We start from the raw sequence: 17,845 nt of genomic DNA on the forward strand, positions 1-17,845 counted from the left end.
GCCGATGGTAAGGTTCGAGCATGGCGCAGACACCACGATGCCACGGATCCAAGATCCCAACAAGGCACTGTGCTAGCAGGTGGTGGCTGCATAATGGTGTGGGCTATGTTTATACGGAATTCACTGTGTCCTCTGGTCCAACTGAACTAATCATTGACTGGAGCCCATTTTCAGCCATTAATAGACTTCATGTTCCGAAACACTGATGGAATTTTTTCGGATGACAACGCGTCTTGTCACCAGGCCACAGCTGTTCAGACTGGCTTGAAGAACGCTCTGGACAGTTCGAGCAAATGATTTGGTCACCCAGGGCGCCAGTCAAAAATATCATCAAACATTTAAAGGACAGAATCGAGTGGTCAGTTCATGCACAAAATCCTGCACCGGCAACACTTTCGCAGTTATGGACGGCTATAGAGACAGCATGGCTCAATATTTCTGCAAGGAACTTCCAACGACTTACCAAGTCCCTGCTACGTCAAGTTGCTGCACTATGCTGGGCAAAAGAAGGTCGGATGATCTATTAGATGATATCCTGTGACTTTTGACACCTCAGTTTACACACATACATATTAAAAATTCCATGTAATGCTGAACGCACTGGTTTGAAGCTAATTTCTGTGTAGTGACCAGTAGAGTGAAGTGAGACTGAAGACTTGTGTGTGTTTGAGATGAAGTGACTTTAGAGTGAAACACTCTGCTCTGTGGTGCGAATGTAGGTAACAGGGACCAATATGACTGTAAAGGCATTAAACAGAAGCTGTGTGTAGGAAATCTCTCATATGCTAATCAAAAGTTCACACGTGTGTGAATTCCTAAGGGACCAAACTGCTGAGGTCATCGGTCCCTAGTCTTACACACTACTTGAGCTAACTTACGCTAAGAACAACACACACACCCATGCCGGAGGTTGGACTCGAACCTCCGGCGGGAGGGGCCGCGCGATCAGTGACATTGCGCCTCTAACCGCGCGGCCACTCCGCGCGGCGTAATTCACAAGCTTTACTAGCGGACAAAAGACTGTGGATGATGCACCCCCTCCGGATCACTCCCCACAGACGTAACGTTTATTGTAAACTTCCACCACAGGTGGTGAGAGCTGCTGGTACGAGTTCGTTACACGGTCGAGGAGGTATTCATCTCTGTTCCAGTGCACAGCTGTGTGTGGCACATTTTGGCAGCGTATGATGATTCCAGTCATGTAAATATAGTATCTGCTGACGCTAAGAATTTGTTACTCAGAATGAAAGTGAACGGTAGCTGATTGGCACTGCTATTTCTCTCCAATAAGCAACGTTTCTTACATCACTGGTCGTGCAGAAGTTGGTTCAAATGGTTCAAATGGCTCTGAGGACTATGGGACTTAATATCTGTGGTCATCAGTCCCCTAGAACTTAGAACTACTTAAACCTAACTAACCTAAGGACATCACACACATCCATGCCCGAGGCAGGATTCGAACCTGCGACCGTAGCAGTTGCGCGGATCCGGACTGAGGGCCTAGAACCGCGAGACCACCGCGGCCGGCCAGAAGTTGGTGTGTGAACAGTAAAAATCATCTGTAATCAGTGTTGCAAGTAGATCTAGTTCAAGTCTTTGAAGTAGAGAATGTTCTTGTGTCATTCTATAGAACTAAAAGTCTACGAGAAACCCAACTTGGTTGTGAAACACTCAAGGGTGTTCACGTGCACCAGTACGTGAATATCTTTCTTATGTACTATGAGATGGTTCAGGAGACAAAGTTTTTGACGCACAGACGAAGTGAACAGGTATACGAGAGTACGTCCCCATCCTTCTAGTGTCTCCCATGCACACGGTGTGTTAAACCAAGAGGGTCAGAATTCTGTAGATGGTACAGGATGACAAGCTGAGTATTTTTACATAAGAAATCAACGCCCGTAAACCACTATTTAAAGCCGTACAACTTCTTCAATTTTGAAAGTGTACGTACTACGTGTTAGTAAACTTATTAGTGGTAAACTGATTAGTTTTCACATTTTCTTAGTTACGCAGGATTCTGACTGATGCAATACATTTCGACTCTCGTGTTTAAAACGAGGGATGAAAATGTTGTAGCTTCAGTCTTTCATCTCACTGTGAAGATAGCCGAGACCTGCCTGGTAGCCGCGAGGTCTAGGACGTCTTGTCACTGTCCGCGTGGCTGCCCCCGTAGGGGGTTCGAGTCCTCCCTCGGGCAAGGATGTGTGTGTTGTCCTTAGTGTAAGTTAGTTTAAGTTAGATTAAGTAGTGCGATGACCTCAGCAGTTTGGTCCCATAAGACCTTACCACAAATTTCCAACAAAAAAAAAGGTAGCCGAAAGGTATGCTGTCGATACACACCCATAATCTAGTGGATCAACTAGCTGCTACATCGGCGTTGCTGGCCCTGTGCTGAAAACGGTACACAACCGTCTCTGACTTCTTCACGCTGGAGGTTTTCACTATTCACAGGTATTCACTGGTTACAGAAGATGGAGCAGTATCCGTCTCAGGAACTTGAGATTGTGAACGAACAGGATGTAGTGCGCGGAAAGCCAAAATATTCAAAGATCTCGACACAGAATCGTTCCCATTTTCGAATTTCAGGAATACTTACGTGTTGTGTGGAAAAGTCTTCATCAATAAGTACACTTCAATACGCTCCTAGAACGCTGAGTGTGTGGAGGGTCCTAGGGGATCAGCAGCTACAACCATGTCATAAACAACCTGTACAAGCACTCCGTCATCAGGCCACGAGTAACCTACCGGGAACATCCGACGGCCGTGTCGTCCTCAGAGGAGGATGCGAATAGGAGGGGCGTGGGGTCAGCACACCGCTCTCCCGGTCGTTATGATGGTATTCTTGACCGAAGCCGCTACTAATCGGTCGAGTAGCTCCTCAATTGGCATCACGAGGCTGAGTGCACCCAGAAAAATGGGAACAGCGCATGGTGGCCTGGATGGTCACCGATCCAAGTGCCGACCACGCCCGACAGCGCTTAACTTCGGTGATCTCACTGGAACCGGTGTATCCACTGCGGCAAGGCCGTTGTCAACCTGTACAAGCAATGGGGCCAAATGATTTAGCTCCACTGTTCAGTTCTTTCACTAGATTCTCTAATCCAGTACTGCGTTGATTAATTTGCTACAGATCGTGCAGGCCGCTGACGTGGTGTTTCCAAATGGCTCAGTGAACATTTGCGGAGTGATTAAAACTGATGTACGATACGCCGTTTACTTCAGTAGCATAGCGGTACGTGGTAGTCCGACATTACTGTCTTCAAACACGTGACAGGTTGCTGATTGAAAGAGGAGATCCCGCGGCTCGAATACCGCCATCGCCTATGCTGCTTTTCCTTTGGGGTATATGAAGCCACTGGCATAAGAAACATTAGCAGAACCGTAATAATAACTTTTTAACAAAGAAATACGCCGAACAGCCGTGCAAATTGAGACGTTATTTTATTTAATTTTCGCTACCAGTGTCGGCAATTAAATATGCTATCTTCAGGTCCCATATGCATCTCTCAAAAATTAATTTGTACTGGCATGCTGGGGTCATCTGTTTGTGGATGTTGTGCACTCTCAAGGGCTTCTTTCGAAGATTTTACTCTTGAATGTAGCTCCAACTGAATAAGAACTGGCTGATAAGGTTACTGGAGAGAGTGTGTCTACCGTTCATGCACCTTTGTTATGGACGAACTGAGACTGGTGGCGTCTCTTTTCAACTGTTTAGTTGTTGTGAAGTGTAACTTACATAGGCCAATAAAAAATTAAGTATTCGTTTTCGACCTTTAGCTCCTTTATCGAAATCCTCTACAAGAGGGACACTCCACATGAAACTATGTCTTCGTCGTATTCACTGTGTGACTTCTCCACTATTCAGTTTCAAGTACCCTGGGAAGGGCCGCCGGCAGCATGTCCCCTGCAATTTGCCGCAATGCATCAGTGCCTCAGCGAGACAGCTCCAACTAGGCTTGTTCTTTCTGTATTACTACCTTACTAACTGGAACTACATAGTTTCCATACCAGTAAGAGTATATAATGTAAGTGCCGTCAGATGGTCACCGCGTTCACAGTAGTTATCTCAGTAGTCACTCGCATCAGCAGTATAACATATTGCCGACAATTCAACAAAGCCATAAAAAAAAATGGGACTTAACTGCTAAGGTCATCAGTCCCTAAGCTTAGACACTACTTATCCTAAATTATCCTAAGAACAAACACACACATCCATGCCCGATGGAGGACTTGAACCTCCGCTGGGATCAGCCGCACAGTCCATGACTGCAGCGCCATAGACCGCTCGGCTAATCCCGCGCGGCAAAAGCCATCTATACAGATTCAGTGGAAAAGCACTTTGTAACTTTGGAATGATATTTGAGTTTATTGAGATGACTTACGGAATCGTTAGATGCGTCATTTTGTAACAAAAACCCTAAAGTTTTAGTCACATAGTGCATCAGTTTTCCATTCCGCCGCCAGCAGAGTCAGCGTAGTGCATAGTTAATATGGCTACGTTCACTGGTGCGGAGCGTACTCGCTATATGTTTTGATTTCATGAAACGAACTCTGTGACAACTGTTTGGCACATATTTATCCCCGAATACGCTAACCTCCAAGTAGGCCTACAATTTGCTCTTGGTATAATAATTTTGTTGAGACAGGTTGCCCGCATCTCGTGGTCGTGCGGTAGCGTTCTCGCTTCCCACGCCCGGGTTCCCGGGTTCGATTCCGGCGGGGTCAGGGATTTTCTCTGCCTCGTGATGGCTGGGTGTTGTGTGCTGTCCTTAGGTTAGTTAGGTTTAAGTAGTTCTAAGTTCTAGGGGACTTATGACCACAGCAGTTGAGTCCCATAGTGCTCAGAGCCATTTGAGACAGGTTATTCACTGCACCATGATAAATCACCAAATTGCCCGCGTGTAGATGATTATGTTGAACAGATTAGGGATATCTTTTTCCACACTCCACAAAAATCAAAGTGATGTGCGTCTCGCGAGACTGGCTTTCCACAAAAGAACTTCTCGCGACTACTACGACGACGTTTACATTGGAAACCACAGAGATTCGCAATGACACAGCACATCAGTGGTGCTGGTAAGGCTGTTCGTGCAACGTTTCTGAACAGATTATTCTTCAGCGGTAAGTTAACACTTCATATCAGTGCCATGATGAATACCCACAACTGCAGAATATGTGGCAGAGAAAATCCACACGCACCCTAGAACACCTTCGTGACAGCCCCTATGTTAATGTGTTTTGTGCTCTTAGCAAACTGAGTATATACGGTCCATCCTTCTCACATGAAGAAACTGTATTGTCTATCAGCATATCCTCGAAAAATTTTTACTTCCACAGATCGATGAACGTGGCCGAAATGGGATGATTTAGTACCAACAAGATGGTACACCACCTCACGGAAGTCGATAACCGCTTCCCTGGTTGGTGGACTGGCCTTGAGGAACCAAACGCATGGCCACCTTGCTCCGAGGACATAACACTCGATTCCTTTTTCTGCTGTTTCACTGAAGACCGTGTGTGCTCCTCCCCTACCAAACTACACTCCTGGAAATTGAAATAAGAACACCGTGAATTCATTGTCCCAGGAAGGGGAAACTTTATTGACACATTCCTGGGGTCAGATACATCACATGATCACACTGACAGAACCACAGGCACATAGACACAGGCAACAGAGAATGCACAATGTCGGCACTAGTACAGTGTATATCCACCTTTCGCAGCAATGCAGGCTGCTATTCTCCCATGGAGACGATCGTAGAGATGCTGGATGTAGTCCTGTGGAACGGCTTGCCATGCCATTTCCACCTGGCGCCTCAGTTGGACCAGCGTTCGTGCTGGACGTGCAGACCGCGTGAGACGACACTTCATCCAGTCCCAAACATGCTCAATGGGGGACAGATCCGGAGATCTTGCTGGCCAGGGTAGTTGACTTACACCTTCTAGAGCACGTTGGGTGGCACGGGATACATGCGGACGTGCATTGTCCTGTTGGAACAGCAAGTTCCCTTGCCGGTCTAGGAATGGTAGAACGATGGGTTCGATGACGGTTTGGATGTACCGTGCACTATTCAGTGTCCCCTCGATGATCACCAGTGGTGTACGGCCAGTGTAGGAGATCGCTCCCCACACCATGATGCCGGGTGTTGGCCCTGTGTGCCTCGGTCGTATGCAGTCCTGATTGTGGCGCTCGCCTGCACGGCGCCAAACACGCATACGACCATCATTGGCACCAAGGCAGAAGCGACTCTCATCGCTGAAGACGACACGTCTCCATTCGTCCCTCCATTCACGCCTGTCGCGACACCACTGGAGGCGGGCTGCACGATGTTGGGGCGTGAGCGGAAGACGGCCTAACGGTGTGCGGGACCGTAGCCCAGCTTCATGGAGACGGTTGCGAACGGTCCTCGCCGTTATCCCAGGAGCAACAGTGTCCCTAATTTGCTGGGAAGTGGCGGTGCGGTCCCCTACGGCACTGCGTAGGATCCTACGGTCTTGGCGTGCATCTGTGCGTCGCTGCGGTCCGGTCCCAGGTCGACGGGCACGTGCACCTTCCGCCGACCACTGGCGACAACATCGATGTACTGTGGAGACCTCACGCCCCACGTGTTGAGCAATTCGGCGGTACGTCCACCCGGCCTCCCGCATGCCCACCATACGCCCTCGCTCAAAGTCCGTCAACTGCACATACGGTTCACGTCCACGCTGTCGCGGCATGCTACCAGTGTTAAAGACTGCGATGGAGCTCCGTATGCCACGGCAAACTGGCTGACACTGACGGTGGCGGTGCACAAATGCTGCGCAGCTAACGCCATTCGACGGCCAACACCGCGGTTCGTGGTGTGTCCGCTGTGCCGTGCGTGTGATCATTGCTTGTACAGCCCTCTCGCAGTGTCCGGAGCAAGTATGGTGGGTCTGACACACCGGTGTCAATGTGTTCTTTTTTCCATTTCCAGGAGTGTATTTAGCCGACCTTAAAAATTGAATCTATGCTGCCGTTGAACAAGTTACGCCCAATTTGCTGCAACGAGTGTGGGAAGGAATTGGTTACTGGTGGGATGATCGCCGCATCACAAAATGACAATTGACACTTTTATGAGAAACTTGAGTTTGTTTGCTGCAAGATGACACATGTACCGATTCTGTAAGTTATCTCAGTAAATTTGTATATCATTTCAAAGTTTTAAAGTGCTTTTTGACTAATGATGTATTGCACTGAATACTACCCTAAAGAAATACGAACGACATACTCACCGGCATTGAGGATTTCCCGTTGTCGCTTTCGGTGAAGCTGGGGAAGCTGGGTCGTGGGTAGAGGTCCGCAGCATGCACCAGAGAAGCCCGTCGTCCAGAGAGGTGTCTATGGAAAGCAGAGTGCTCAGGGAACGAAGCGAGAGAGTAATCTACTAAATATGTACAGTCTTAGATATTAAACGTGACCGCCGGCCGGCCGCAACGAAGTCCGAGTGGTTCTCTTGACACGCAAAGTCCAGCCATCTGCACAATGTGGCAACAATTTAAGATGCGGAAATGTCAGGAGGCAGTGTTGTCTACTTCCGAGATGTTGTCATGTTGTGTGAGCCCGTGGTCTAGTGGTAAACGTCGTGCTTTCTAAAGTTCTAGTTTCGAGTTCGCTTCCAACAATATTTTGTTTTACCGTGTATCGGCACTCGTGTTAAGTCATGAGTCTGAATGAACATCGAAGATAATTCGATTCACATCCTACCCACCAATAACAACAAATACCTCCAGAAACAATTCCGCATTACAGCTCGTGGCTCCGTTCCGATCAGAAAAGCTTATAATCGAGCGTTTCCTCGCACTGCAGCGGCTACCGCCACCAGCTAGACGCCACCCGCCCCCTGAAATCGAGCGCCGCCCAGGTGAAAGCGGCGGGACACTGTCAGTGTATGTATGAACTGTCATTTTCGAATTTGAAGTTACAGTTATCATCGTGAAACTAAGAATTGGGTTTTGCATACTTGAAAATCATGAACTACGGTTAAGCGTTGTAAAATTGGGTCGCAAGTGGAAAAATGTGTAACATCTACAACACAGTATTTACTTTGTGTATAATAGAGGGGTGAATGCAGAGGAGGCAGAACAAAAGATTTGAACTGTGTGTGGAGCGCGTGATTTTGGAAAAAATATGCCAGAAAAAGATATTCTTGTTTCAACAAAGATCGTTCTGGCATGAATGATTTTCCACGTGAAGGAAGTGTCGAGTACTGATATAAGTGATGGATTACCATTTAATATTTGCATTCAACAGGCAAGGTTCAGAAGTGTGGTGTAGGGGTATTGCACGCTCTAATTCGAAACATCAAAATTCAACACAGTGATTTATTATTGCAGTTTCGCTTGAACGTCATCAGGTGGCTCATTACGCATTCCTATGGGATACTGTTACTGGTGACGGGTTATGATGTCTTTATTGTTAACTTCCCAAGAATAAATGAAAGGCTGAGCCCTACCAATAGACAAACTCGAGAAAAGAGTAGTGTGAAGATAATATTTTGCATCTGAAAGCTCCAAAAGTGTGTTTTCCTCTATGAATTCTTCCCCAAGGGTGTGTCCATCACAGCGGGAATGTGTTGCCAACAACTGAGGTACCTTTGAGTCGTAGTGTAAGAAAATCGACCGACAAAACTACATCGCTTGTGCTACGCACTCTCTTGATTTCATGAACAAAATTATCCAGGATGATAGAGAAGGCATCTCTCAGGCACTTGTATTGATAGGGAAGTCAACTCTCAGGCACCTGTCCCTCTCATTGTATACTCGTAAAATTTTACCTTTCCCGCTGTTGATCGATCAACCGTAAGGTAATTCGTTTCTAGACGAAAATGCTCCTCAAACTGTGCTGCTTTAGTGGCATCTTTAGAACCAGTAGGTTTCTACAGATGTAGAAATTGTAAACCACTTGAGCATTGTGAGAGGGTTTTAGATATTTTGAAATAATTTACTGTTGGTGATTAATCATTAATCATTAATAATATGAGGTAATATCAAACTTTATCCAATACACAAAAATTAACTGCAGATCTTTCATGCACGCAGTAGCAACAAACAAGGGAATGTTATATTTTGGAAGCGTGTACTTCATTTCCTCCTCTCATAACAACGCCCTTGTTTTAGTGCGATATGGGAAAATAAACATAAAAAATAAACTTTCTGAGAAGCATTTAAGTCATTTCCTCTTCTCATATCATAGCTTTTGTTTTAGTATGAAATGAAAAAATAAGCAGTTAGGGTTCTGAACACCAGATTCTTACCGCAGGCGATATCGGAAACGCAAAGGCAGAGAGCTCTCCATTCTTTTATCCAACAGTCTGTTTCCTTTCATGCATTACTACGCCTCACAGAGTCTTAATTAACCCCGTGGCGGTCGCATGGGTCTGACCGAGCCGACAGTTCCAGACATACGCTACAGGAGACAGCCGGTGTGGAGGTAGTTACCTCACGTCCGGTGGGCCTCTCCCTCCACCCGTCCTGTGCAGGCGGAAAACCTCAGCAAGACTGCAGTTCTCACCCTGCTGTCTAAGTGTACTTACCTTTGTTGAGTTTCCATCTGCGGGTCCGCCTGACGATCGTTGTCCCAGTGAGTTTTATTTATTTTTCCTCCTGAGTATAACATTTTTATCATATGGATTATTGACATTATGTAATGCATTTAATGCACAGCAGGATTCCTAATTAGGCCCTTGAGGCTCAGCGGTCTGTCAGACCCACGCGACTTTTCGTGTCACTTTTCTCACAACACTTTTGTTTGTGCATGGAGACGTCAACACATTTTTCTTTTGCCTTTTTAGGTATGGTTCATATTACCGTCTGAGGACAACGATAGTGTACGACGAATTCACACACGATGTTCCTCAATGATCTTCCTGAACTAGGCTTACACAACACGCCTAACTTCTAGAGTGAGAATGAATTTGAAGATGAGAATTATGAGGGTGTGGCGAGCGAAGACTTTTTAAAACAGAAGGAGGAAAGATCTGACACGGAACAATATAATTCCTCGAAAGAGGATGACATTGGTGTCATTCTTCTTGGTCGTGATGGTGAAAGTATATGGACCAAGAAAATTCAGCTTGTAAATAGGAGAACCCTGGAAAGGAACATTATTACACATTTACCTGGTTTGAAAAGACAAGCACAACATGTTACGACCCCTGTAGCCTGTTGGGAACTTTTCTTTGAGGCCAACATAATAAATACTATAGATCAGTCCACATTACAAATTAGGACCAAAAAAAGATAATCTTTCTCTAGAAAGGGGTGCGAAGGATACAGAGGATGAAGAATTGAGGGCATTTGTGGGCGTAATATATACATGCTTGGTTTGAAAAAACTGAATCGTAGAAACCTAGAGAAAATACGGGCTAACGATACCACCGGTGAGGAATTTGCCAGAACAGTAATGAGTATGCAGAGGTTTAGATTTTTGTTACAAAATTTACGATTCGATGATAAACGAACTCGTAAAGAGCGAGAAAAAGGTGACAAACTATCTCCAATTAGAAAAGTTTTTGAACGAATCGCTGGTAATTTCCAAAACAGCTATACTGTTGGGGAACATGCTACAACTGACGAAAAGCTTGAGGTTTTCAGAGGAAGATGCTCTTTCAAGCAATATATACCTTCGAAACCCGCCAGGTACCGTGTAAAGATGTTTGCCCTTACCGACGCACGGACGTTTTACACCTTCAATTTAGAAATTTGTGCTGGAAAACATCCTCCTGGACCCCCCTCACCTGTCATGTCTCCATCCGACGAGATGATGCTTCTGACGAAGCCTATACACAATACAGAAGTATCACTATGGACAACTGTTTCAATAGCCTTTCACTGGCAGAAGAATTGTTGAATAAAAGGTTGACAATTGTTTGGACGGTAGGAGAAATTAAAAAAGCATTACCACCTGCAATTGCAAATAAACAAAATTTGTACTCCACCCTATTCTTGTTTGATGACACAAAAACTCCTGTTGCACATCAGGCCAAAAAAAACATAGTTATCCTCTTATCTGGTATGCATCATGACGCTGTGATTGAAAGTAAAACAGTCACCAAAAGGCCAGAAATAATTTCTTTTCACAATGCCACCAAATCTGGGGTTGACACAGTGGATAGAATAAACAGCTCTGTAAATATGGCCAGAAATACTCGACGTTGGCCAATGATCGTTTTCTATTAACTGCTGAATGTTTGTGGAATTAATGCAATGGTAGTGTACAGTTCGAAAAAAGATACTCTTCCGAGAAAAAGGGGTATCTTTTAGAAAGAACGTGTTTTTGGTCTTGCAGCTGAGCAGGTGAAACGGAGGAAGTACATGCAAAATATTCCCAGGCTACTGACATCATCGATTGACAACTTATTTGCAATATTGTATCCACAACCATCGAGTGGGACCAGTTCTCAGACATCGAACCAAGGAAGGAAAACAAGTTACTATTGTTCGAGTAATATTGATAGGAAAACGAACTACTAATGTATGGAACGCCAAAAGTACATTTGCATAAAGGACCATTCCATCTTCGTTTGTAAATATTGTTATGGTTCCTATTTAGAAGTAAAGAATAAGTAAAGATTGTTCAAACTTGAAGCGTACTATTAAAATTTGTACTCATATATAAACATTGTTTATTAATATATATTTCCTATAGCATTTATTTATAAATATAGTTTGTCAATACATGTATTATACATATTATTTTATTGAGTTACGTTTTATTGTATTCTATAACGATGGTAAACATATGACATGATTTAGGAGAACTAACAACATTAAACAGCTAAAATGACTCTCGAGTCTGTGAGGCCCGGTGCGACCGCTCCCATTGTCACGATGAGCGCGACCTCAGCCGGGTTAAGAACTTGCGGGCATCAAGTTCTTCAGCAGAATGAGCCTTATGATATTGTTCTAATCGCGGTAGTAAAAATGTAACAAAGACGACTTCCCCCAGAGCGGTGAAGATATTTGCACATGTCTGTATTCAGCAGTGACTACCAGCTACCACAACACTTTACAGAATTCATGCAGCAGGCAACACAGTTGTGAGGGCACGTCAGACTTCATTCAGTAAGTCGTCAGGAGACGGACGGAAACGTCAAGTTAACGTCGCTTTGAGTCATATTCAATCCAAAATGAGTTGTTATTAAGGTAGTTAACTGCTCTAGCAATTACACTTTGATAATTCCGATATGAGTATTCCGATAGCCAAAAGAAACCATCGGGAACTAAATTAATATCAAACTGCAAGAACTCGATACAATACGTGGACTCTTTCCTTCACTGGGTAACCTGTTACTGTTATTTAGAATTCGCTCACTCCTAGGCGTGATGAAAATGGAACTTCATATTCATGAGTCGCTTTCCGCTGTTCTTGACAAACATCGGCAACTTGTAATCACTGCGAGTAACAATTGTATGATGATAATGGCACAGGTTGTTAGTGGATGTGGTGGTGTTATGTTGTCAAACTGCTTACAGTACGTTAATGGTGGCGCACATAATCTAGCACTGACTACCTAAGTAAAGATGGTGTGGTGGCGTCGTTGCTTCTCCTCATTTGGCAGCAGCTTGAGTAATCTGATTTAACGAACATAGTACTACATTCACGAGATGCAAATGAAGCAGTATGACTACAGCTATCATCGTGTGGGTATTACATGAACTGCTTGACAAATATTACCATCATCTATGCAGCTGAAATGACTCACTACACAGGTACTCTATTTGCACTTGGTTAAGTGATCAGCTCGCTGCAATCCAGCTTCTGCTGTTCGTAAGTACTTGTATACTGACCACTCATTATCTGACTAAATGTGTGCTGCAATCTGATTCGCATGTATATAACATGGGTTAGCGGCGTCACAAGGCAATGACTAAGGGGTGGATGGCGTTGGAGCTCCGTTACATTGATGGCAAGACAAAGGTTCGCAAATCATCTGTATTGCCTCGAAAAACAATTGCACCTTCAGGGTGGACGTTGATGAAAAACAAACACTATTTCAAAAATGAACCAAATCCACAGGTTTGGAGATATGGCAGTGAAATTTTGTATCAGGCTTTACATGAAAGTAACATATTTAGATATAAAATCCTTTGTTTATATATATTCAACTTTTTAATGAAATTTGAAGTTTTATTTTTTAAAAAAATGTATATTCCTTTTTCTCAGAAAGTATTCAAGAGATTTCTACAAAAAATTCTCTGTTTCATCTCTTTATATGTTGTAACTTCTCTCATGAGGTTTTTGGAGTAGGTCAAGTAGGAGAATTTTCATATTTTTTTTAATTATCGTTCCGCAAGTACAGTTTTAAATTCATGCAAAATTCCAAGCACTTCGCCCCAATCTCAGCTTGCAATCAGAATTTCAAAATTTGCTCTTGAGACAAATTTTTTTAGGTATACAGAAATACGTGTGCAAAATTTCATAACTCTAACATTCATAGAATCTGAGGAAAAGGTACATAACTTTAAAAGCCAAACTTTTCAGGAAATGCAATTTAAAGTTCAACATAACTTTTTTTCTTATGTCACTTCTTCAGAAGGTACCACATTTGTACTCTGGATCGTCTTTCCCTTCAATGCTTCTCTTCTTGTTTCTTTTTGTCTATCTTCTTTCCTTTACCAGGTCTTCAACTGACAGCTGCAGGGACGCGCTGTAAATCTATTTTTTCAGGATGTCTTGAGTAAAATTTCCTATCTTGAAGTCCATTCTTTCTAATACCTTCATCCTCCCGACGTTCCCATCATTAAATATAATAACTGCAACATAAGTTGCAATTCTGGCAACTGTAGCAGATGCAAATGTGTTATTAAGGCATCGTTTCCATATGAGTTTATAAGATACGAAACAGACGCAAAGATGGTCTATAAAACCAAAGAGTACGTATCACGGCCTTCCAGATGTATCCCGCACACGTTTTGTTGAAAGTAATACATAGAATCGTTGTTCACTGAGCTGGTATTGAAGTGCTGATTCAAAACGTGGGCGGGCAGGGAGGTGGCGTCACACTTTTAATTAATTTTCAGGAACTTCGGATGCGATTTCAACATTGAAACTTTGGGAACTTATTGTCTATGAGTTGTTCTACCAAGCAAAAAATAAATCGAAAATGGATATTTTTGGTCAATTTCATCAACGTCCCCCCTTAAATATCGAAGGACAGACGTCAACACTGTCACAGTGCGTTGAAATACAACAACGGTGGCAAATGAAAATTGGGGCCGCACTGGGGTTCGAACGTGAACCTCCTGCTTACCACGCAGACGCTTTTTTTTTATTTATTGTTTTTTCCTAGACCTCTTCCACTTCAGGCGTTGGCCCCTATCACCCATATCAACCCCAAAATCCTATCTAAGATACAAAAAAAAAAAAAAATTCTGTTGCCACCGCCACTTTCACCCTAACTTAACCTACACTCTTTTTATTTTATTTTTTTTATTTTTTTATTTATTTATTTTTTTAAATAATATATAAAGAAACTGAATATATTGTCTTTCCGTGACAAATTGTCCAATACCCGTAAAACAGAAGAACACGAAATCAAGCAAGCACTTCTGATTTGTTTTCTGTTACAGCTTCTGGCAAAATTAGTTTTCCCGAGACACTTTGATTGCCGTTCTACAAAAATAAACAAATAAATAAATGCCAACTTAATTATAATGAAGCAAAATTAGTATCGACTCTCTGTAATGTTGTGCATCAACCAAAACTTGCCGCTTCATTATGGCGAAGTGTGAAGTAAGAAATTTTGAAACAAAACTTTGTATTTTCGACTCGTTTTAAGGTTGTGGTGCTCTTCCATTATATACTGTATGTACTCGTCTATACTCGCATGCGTATTCGTAACTGCAAAATATGCAAACTGGCCGATAATCCAAGTGTAGCTATTGTGCTTTGTTGCAGGAAAGAAATGCCACTCTGGTTGAAGTACATCATTAAGTGTTGTAGCAGAGTCTGTAGTTCTACTAATTATTGCGAGTTTTTTTCTAGTCCAGTTCCATATGTGGTATTGGTCTCGGCAAAAGAGAATGTGTGCCAAGGTATCTACCGTATGGCAATGATCTGCTTCATTTTGATATTGTGCAGCTTTTCACCCGTGGGAACCTTCTCGTTTACAATGTCATACCATGTGGATACTACTTTGGAGTGGAGGATGGGATTGTTAATGCTTTTCCAGACGTTACTCCAGTTGACCGCTGGATATTTCGCTTCCATTGGGTTTTGCCTATTGTGTCTCGTGAGGTGGTAATAGGTCCTTCTGGTGTTAAGCAGCTGTGAAGTATCTTGAATATAGCTCATTTCCAGGTAGTAAGTCCGGACGTGATCGTGTCGAGCGCTGATTCGACCAACATCGACTAGGGCCTTTTTGCTCGTTGGGGCTAACCTGTTGAATAACGTTTTTGTAATTGTCGGATAGGGTGTCTGCAGTATTTTGCGGATTCGGTCCATATATATGGCAGTGCATTGGTTCTGGATGTCTTTGACGCCCAAACCACCAGCGGTGCGGGTTAACACTATGGTTGGCATGGTGACTTTAAAGATGTTTCCGCTCCTTATAAACCAATACGCTGCAGCTAAAAGCTTTCGTGCTGTATCCTGGGGCACTGGTAACACTGCTGCGATGTGATATATTTTGCTTAGCGCATAGCTGTTAATCAAGAGAGCTCTCTGTATCCGATTGAGCGTTCTGGTTTTGTGTTCACGGAGAGTAGCCCTGAATATATTTAGTTTATGGTCCCAGTTGGCTACTGTCATCTCTCTTGGGTTGGCCATTAGAATCATACCTAAGTGGTTCGTCTTCTCTGTCCTTTGTAGCCATGTTCTTTGAATTGTCTCCATATGGGGTCCGACAGGTAAAATTTTCGATTTGTGTTCATTGAGTTTGGCTCCGGAAGAAGTGGCGTGAGCATGGATTATTTGTTGAACGACTTCCATTTCTGAGTGCGTGTTAACTACTACACTGACGTCATCAGCATAAGCGTGACACACGGTTTTTGTACCCAGCACCTGTAGACCTTGTAACCTGTGATGTAGGGTTAACAACAACGGTTCTACGGCGATTGCGTATAGTGCCATAGAAAGGGGGCAGCCTTGTCTCACAGATTGCTTGATCGGGACTGGTGAACTTAGCTGACCATTAATTTTGATTCGAGAGGAAGTTCCGACTATACATTTGCGTATGATCTGAATAAAATGAGCACTGAATCCCATCCGTTGCATTACAGTTAGCAGAAAGTGGTGGCTGATGCGGTCAAAAGCCTTATCGAAGTCTAAAAACATGAGACCAACATTGCATTTACATAGCCACGACAAATATATTATGTCCCTATACTCACATAATGCAGTCGACATTGATCTCCCTGGGACAGCACTCATTTTATAAGGGCCAAGTACTTTCGGTAGTACCGTCTTCAGTCTACAGTTGATGAGGCGGGTGAAGATTTTATAGTCGGAATTGAGCAGTGTTAGTGGTCGAAAATCCTTCAACGTAGTACTGTGTGGTTTTTTTGGGAATCAGGACAATCAGTCCTTCGGTAAACTGAGATGGCATCTGCACGTCTCCTAATAATTCATTGCACATTTTGGTGAATTCCGGGCCTATGATGTGCCAAAAACAAGCATAAAATTCTATGGGTAGTCCATCTAAACCAGCAGATTTCTTTGTAGGCGAATCTTTGATTATGGCACATACTTCTTGCTCAGTTATGTGGGCTACATGGTCGGCGTTGTCATTCGGATGGACCGTGGATTGAATGTTGGATAAAAGCGGATCACTTGCCGTCGCATCAGTCGCCGACGCGGCGTAAAACTCTGTATAATGTTGCACCACGTGGTTTTCTACTGTGACTTGTCGATCGTATTCGTTCCCCTGTTCATCACTGAGAGTGTGGATTAACTTTTGTTTACCTCTCTTGGCTTCGCGTATCACGCGATATACGGACGTATTCTCCTACGTCAGTTCAATCGGAGGACGTGATCGAACTTTTTTTCCCCTCTAGTGATTGTCGTACCAACGCCGTTATTCTTGCTTTAGTGCGTTTTATTCTACAGCTGTTAGCTACTAATCCCATGGGGTCATCATATAGTTCGCGGAGGCAAAGAAAGTGATACTCCAAGGTGCGTTTTCGCCAGTACGCTTTCATGCGACCATATCGTACGATGCATTTTGTTATCTGTGGTTTCGCAGACTGTAGCCACCACATGATGTGTGTTGGATATCTGGATTGCGTCCGACGACAACGCTGCCATGTATCATGGATCTCCTGTTGCAGTTCTGCGTTCTCCAAAAGTGACACGTTTAGCTGCCATACGCCCCTTCCCAGGAATGTTTTTTGTTTAGTGTGGTGCGCGGTTATATGAAATGCGCAGTGATCCGAGAAGTTAAGAGGCCAAATTTCGCAGTTAGTTACATTATGAATAAAACTTTTCGTTACATACAGCCTGTCTAGTCTGCTTGCCGATGTACTGGATACGTACGTGTATCCTCTGGTGTGTGGGCGAAGATGGCACCAAGCATCTATCATATCTAGTCCGTTAATTAACATCAACAGCTCCTCACAAAAATTGAAGTTTGGGACTTGATCTTCCGGACGCAATACTCAGTTAAAATCTCCACCCAAAATTATGTGCAGTCGAGGATCCGTTATTAATGGGACAATTTCGTCCCGGAACAGGTTGCCTCTTGCTCTTCTTCCGCTGGATCCAGAGGGAGCATATATATTAACAAGAAGCAGATCATATATTTGTGCAGTGATGCCTCATCCAGATTCAAGTATTGCTTTTGCTGTACATGGTATGCCGTGTTTGAAAAATATTCCCGTTCCACAT

General features: G+C 43.7%; 1 protein-coding gene across 1 annotated transcript in view; it reads right to left on the minus strand.

Moving 5' to 3' along the window:
- The window catches only part of LOC126199685 (protein O-mannosyl-transferase TMTC1-like), a 229,400-nt gene that overhangs the window by 53,208 nt on the left and 158,347 nt on the right, over positions 1-17,845 (minus strand). Inside the window, exon 9 of the mRNA XM_049936612.1 lies at positions 7,255-7,360. Coding sequence (XP_049792569.1) covers positions 7,255-7,360 — 106 coding nt within the window. The remainder of the gene's footprint in view (positions 1-7,254; positions 7,361-17,845) is intronic.

Source organism: Schistocerca nitens, chromosome 8 (genome assembly GCF_023898315.1).
Source record: "Schistocerca nitens isolate TAMUIC-IGC-003100 chromosome 8, iqSchNite1.1, whole genome shotgun sequence".
NCBI classification, from domain to species: Eukaryota; Metazoa; Arthropoda; class Insecta; order Orthoptera; family Acrididae; genus Schistocerca; species Schistocerca nitens.